Below are 5,760 nucleotides of genomic sequence, written 5' to 3' on the forward strand. Positions count from 1 at the left end.
CTGCTGAAAAAGTTCAGTAGTGCCTAGATTCTTGAGAACATGTTCAGTGCCCCAAACCTACATTCACAAGCCCAAAACAAACATTGTTTTATCAAGTTACAGATTCTTAAACTGCTTCATCTGCAAGGAAACCTCACCATCTCAAGGTTTAAGGTTTTCCTAAGTACAAAGAAGATCAGCAGTAACTGGTATTGAGCAGTACTCTTAAAAAAAATTCCAAAATAACTTTCACAAAGCCAAAACTCACAACTAACCTTCTACAATAAAGTTCGCACAATAAAAATCCAGTACCACCACTGTAACAATTTGGAATCCATCAGTCAAAATTCAGAATATAACTCTTTCCAGTATGTCAGCTCTTGTAAGAAGAGGGTAAGCCTTCTCTGTTACCCTTGACAACTTTTCTTCTAAAGACATGTATCCCTTAAGCAAGGGGTTCTGTCATTTGATCAGGAAGCAAAAACTTCAGTTCAATCTCTAGGAAAATTCACGCTCTTATCCCCACTTCCCTGAAGGCAGCTCTAACCACTAGTCTAGACTCCGTCCTGATTGTTCCTTACTGTCCACTTGAGCACAAAAGCATAATTCTGAAGCCTAACAGGAAGAATCTCAACGTAAAACATTTCCCAATATGAATTAAAAAAAAAAAAGGAAATAACTTGTTTCAAAGTCAGTCGAGTGAGATGGCAGAAGTGACACTTAACTTGACTACTCTATACTAAGCAAGAGACGCTCACAAGTCAAGATAAGCCAAAAATACAAATGCAATCTTTAAGTATTTCAGTGTCATAAATAAAGTTTGACAGTACTCAGCATTGAAGTGGTGGGAAGTTCCTGTGTGCCAGATACTCTCCTCCAGTCATAAGACAAAAGCGGGGATCCTTCTTGTGATGCACATTTCAAGATAACGTCTTTTCCAATCTCCTGTGATCCTTCAATGGAACACTTAGTTCTTGCTGGCTTTACTAATAAACAAAGTATTATTGAATTAATAACAGTCACAATCAAAATGCTTGCTAGTTGTGTTCTAGTAGGTCCATCCATTTTGCTAAAGACAAAGCTTGTACAACAAACCATTTCTATGCTTGGAAAGATTTTCTACAAAATACAAGCCAGGCATAGAATTTTTAAATATACTCATTATTCTGAATATTATTCCCTTCATCCCTCAGGACAGAATGATGTCCACCCCTCCCAAAGCCTCAATAATGGATGCATCATCATAGATTCAGTATGACTTTGCCCAACAGGAGTTTTCACTTTAGGTATCAAAGATAGGATGGAGTAAACACATAAAAACGTCACTGAAAATTGAAAGGAACCATTATCTTACCAAGTACCGTCAATTGTATTTTTTGGCTTTGAACTCCAGGAGCCTTCTTCACTTTGCACTGGTACGTGCCAGTGTCTGCTGACTTTAAATTCAGGATATCCAACGAACCATCACCAGATCTGGGATCAGGATTAGTAAACTGCATCCGCCCCGTCATAGCAGCATAATAATGATTATAAATCCTGTCTACAGCATACATAATTATCTATAAAAAAAAGAATTATGATTCAGAAATCCATTTGGCATGTAAACATTCAAAATAATTTGGTATCTCCAGATTCTTGACAATTTTTCTACTGTTTTAAATAATGCCAGAAGTATGACACAGCCAAATATCTCCAAAACATCACCAACAGACAGTACTCTAACGAATACTCCAACCAAAAACCTGCCCAAGTAGCAGTAGTATCAGCACTGACTTCTAACTAAAAGAAAACTGTTTAGAATTGCTCTACTTTCATTCGGTAAAACCTCTCCACTAAAAGGAGTCACCTTATTAGTACGGCTTCCAGAGAAAGGGAAGAGTTAATAACTAGAAGAGTTAATGTATTTAAAAATCAAATCCTCATAAATCAGTTTTCAATCAGGAAAATAATGCAGGTACAAAAGCATAGTTTGTTTTCTGTAATCGAAGCATTTTTACGTTGAGAGTTCTTCTAAAGAAGTTTATAGTGAGAAATTCCTTCACATTTTGTACTTAATCTGCTATTCCAAAACTTCCACTACATTTCAAACGACTGGTGCTTCAATGTAATTTAAGATCACAAGCATCCCAACCTGAAAAGTCGAAGTTTAAAAAGTCAGTAACAAAGTTCATACACTGACTTACTCAACTGAATTAACACTGTCCAAAAAAAGTCTCTACTTACTATTTGTTCCTTCTTTTGGTTATCTGCTGGTATCAATACCCACTCAATATCTAGCGGGCCTTCATCATCTTCTGAGAGTACAAAAGTACATGGCAATGTAACTTTTTCTCCTTGTGCTTTTTCAAACATTGATTGATCAACTGAAGTTATACTTAGGCTTCTTGTTAGACCTATAAAAATATTTATGTTTTAAAAACACTTCACATATAGTTTCCACCATAAATGTTCTGTTAGTATATATTCAAATCCATCATATACATTTCTTGTACGGAAATCATGCCATGAGCAGACTTGTCCCTGCTCAAGAGATCCTGTGCAGTATGTTACTGAACACAGTGCAAAGTCATGTACTGCTCATTTGGAATCATTTCCAACAGGCAGTTACATCTTTCAAACCATAAAATTTTTTTGTACAATTCAAGTCCCATACGAAGCTAAACCAAAAATTTTCAGCAGCAGGTTTTTCAAGTTACCACTACTCCCCCATTGGCAAAATGAAAGCACGGAGCAGCAATGACGTCTGCCAGGATGGGCAGAATTGTTGTGAAGTCCTGGGTTAGATGAAGTTAAGTTGCCCTGCCTTGAGGTGTAAAGGCTCTTCTATCTAAGGAAGGGGACAAAAGAATCCTTTCCAAAAATATCAATGAGTTTAGATTTGCTCGCCCTTTCCGCTTGTCTTACTCCTCCAAAAAAGGCTGTACAATCCTTATTTGCATGCCTCTAAGCAAAAGAACAAATTTTCCTCAATTCAGCCCTAAAAAAGAATCTATATAGTGACACAGACAGACTTACTCAAAAGGCCTGAAGCAAGATTCCCCCTTTTTTTAGAACAAAAATAGGCTTCCTGCATTCAAGTGTATAGACTCATACATTGCCATGAGGTAGGGGAAAGCTCCATCTGCTCATTATGGAAACATCTGGCATTTGTACATCCACTCTCTTGTCCACCTTGGTGGGTACCAAGCTCAGATTTTCACTGTGTACACGTTGCTGCCCATTCATTTTGTATGTGTAGGTTGCTGCCCATCATAGTCAGACAGTCACACAGATGCTTCCACAGCCACAACAGATGCCAGGCCACAAGAAGAGTAGCCAGTGTAAAGAAGCTAGATTGTTTTGGTGCATCTGTAGAATCACAGCCTCAAATGAAATATGATTAAAAATTATTATAAACAGTGCATTTATGCTTTAAGTTGCACTAGCTCAAGTTAGATAATAACTTGTACTTCTCCATATAGTAGAGATGTGCGTTTCTGCAGCAGATCTGACTGCACAGCTATCCTTCTAGCTTACTAAGATTTTGGTCTGCATCAAGTCTTTGGATTCTCTTCCTGATGTCAAAACAAAGGGATCTTTAACAGCTATTTAAAAAAAATTTAGAAAGCACCACATACTAAATTCCAGACAAAACCTTATAAAAGAAGACCTTTACAACTGTAGTTACAAACATACAGTTACAAATTAGGTAGGATTATTTCGCTTCCCATCATTCACTGTATTACTTTGCATGGCATGACCTTCATTCCAGAAAAAAAACGAACAAACATCAATCTGAAATACAAAAGAGATTTAGGTGCAATATTTCTTATCAATGCGTGTACATCTTTTCAAAGATAATTCTAAAAGGTTTGTATCACCTCTTTTTTCACCACAGTAAACCTGTCTGAGCAACTAATCCTCTGCTACTAGGCTGAATTAATACTATTTCTTCAATTATACTGATCTCCATGTTGGCTTCCCATAGATGCTATTCCCTTCCAAAGGGTCCTTTCAGATTTCCAAGTGTAAAACTAGCCATTCTAAACCTCTTAAAAAGATCATTTGAGTAGTGAAATATATTACAGTGTAATCTTTAAGTTTAGTAAGCTTTGCATAAACAAAGACAATATTACTACTAGCCATCATCTCTAGAAATGGGTAGATTCAGAGTACATTCATGTTCCGAGAAAGCACAGTAGCAAAGAACGCAAATTCCTAACTTGTTTTTCAGTGACTTTCATACTCTTTTGATGCTCCCTCCCCTATTGCCTCCTTAGGGAACTGTAATACAATATTCTCAAGTTCATCTTCAAATTGCATTTCTGCATTTTCATTTTACTATATTAAAGAAGATGGGACATTAAGTACAGTTTAGTGAATGATTAAGAAATACATTACGATGTTACTTCCTTAAAAGCCTCCAATCTATAACCTGGGAAATTAAAAGCTTTCATTCTGAACTAAGGGTTAATCAGTTGAAGCAGTACTTCTGCTCTGTGACAGCATCTCCAGTAACAGTTACTTTACCATTTGAAGTTCCACAACAGATAGCCACCGAACACACATTTGCAAGGGGACCTGCTGAGGATTTCACAAAGTGTTCAGTAATTCAGGTAAGAGGAACACAATGATATCTGCCTCTTCACAGTGCATAGTGGGTAACAGAATTCATACTTTGGAGATGCTATGACACATCTGTACTACTAAAAAGTATAAAATCTCTGATTTTCAGTTGACACCTGCTGAAACGCACAACCTGGCTGAAAAACTAGACAGATGCGTATTCATATGTTGATTATTTTTACTAATTTTCTAAACAAATGGGACTTGTACAATTAATGTTTTATTTCTCTCACTCTGCCATTACTTGTTCATCACTGTCAATTTCAAACAAATACAAAAGCAGAAATAACAGTCCAGTGCAACCACAAGTCCTGAAGTTATTAATTTGTTCTGACATTGCTAAGAAACACTAAATTCTTCAACTATCTCTTGCCTCTTCATTGCCAGACAGCTCCATGTGACTATAATTTCAAAGTGGACATTACACAAACCGCTTCTCGTTCAGACAGCAGAACTCTGAGAAAGGGACACTGGGAATAGGGAACAAAAATTATGCTAAAAGCTGGAAGCACTATGTTTCAGAGACACAACCCTAGGAAACTAGGCTCCAGTAGTGCTCCTTATCACATGGCAGCTTGCTTAAAATGCTTCAAAAGCCACAAATAGCAAACAGTTCAGTCTCAGCTTCTACTACAGCACTCATTTCTCTGATACAATAGATCTGAAACTACACAGCAAGCCTACGACAAATAAAAGCAGAACCCAACAGCCAAAAGCAACTTGCTGGATATTTATCCCACATAGAAGACTGTTAGAAAAATTGAAACTTTTGAAGTACAAGTATTATGTTCATGCACACTGTCTGCCCGTAAACATGTCAGTGGAAGATGAAGCACGTGAACCTCAGGACAGCTCTCAACAATCATTTCTGCATGTGAAGCTTGCAGCACACATTAGCTGATATGAGAGGTTATCCAAACATTGGTCTGAGCCTTCCAAGTCTCAGAGATTTTTCATAAATCTCAACTCCTTTGTTACTGCATGCCTCCCAACGCTTCATTTTTATTATTCTAGTGCTCCACAGTCTCTTTCTTATGCTAACACAAGCATATTAAGCTGTTTTCCACTTTTTTTTTTGTCAACGTAGAATGACAGGCATCAGAGCTAGCTGCGTTTGAACTAAGTATTAGCAATACGAAGGAGTGGCAGGTAACACTAGTTGGAGATTTCCTTCTG

The 5,760-nt window shown here is 37.2% G+C and overlaps 1 protein-coding gene across 1 annotated transcript in view; it reads right to left on the reverse strand.

Moving 5' to 3' along the window:
- Positions 1-2,367, reverse strand: part of CXADR (coxsackie virus and adenovirus receptor) — a 4,485-nt gene extending 2,118 nt beyond the window's left edge. Inside the window, exons 1-3 of the mRNA XM_010296164.1 lie at positions 2,203-2,367; positions 1,334-1,538; positions 810-965 (exon numbers count right to left, since the gene is read on the reverse strand). Coding sequence (XP_010294466.1) covers positions 810-965; positions 1,334-1,538; positions 2,203-2,331 — 490 coding nt within the window. The 5' untranslated portion in view covers positions 2,332-2,367. The remainder of the gene's footprint in view (positions 1-809; positions 966-1,333; positions 1,539-2,202) is intronic.
- Positions 2,368-5,760: the final 3,393 nt, after the last annotated feature.

This window comes from Phaethon lepturus, unplaced genomic scaffold (assembly GCF_000687285.1).
Source record: "Phaethon lepturus isolate BGI_N335 unplaced genomic scaffold, ASM68728v1 scaffold3501, whole genome shotgun sequence".
NCBI lineage: Eukaryota > Metazoa > Chordata > Aves > Phaethontiformes > Phaethontidae > Phaethon > Phaethon lepturus.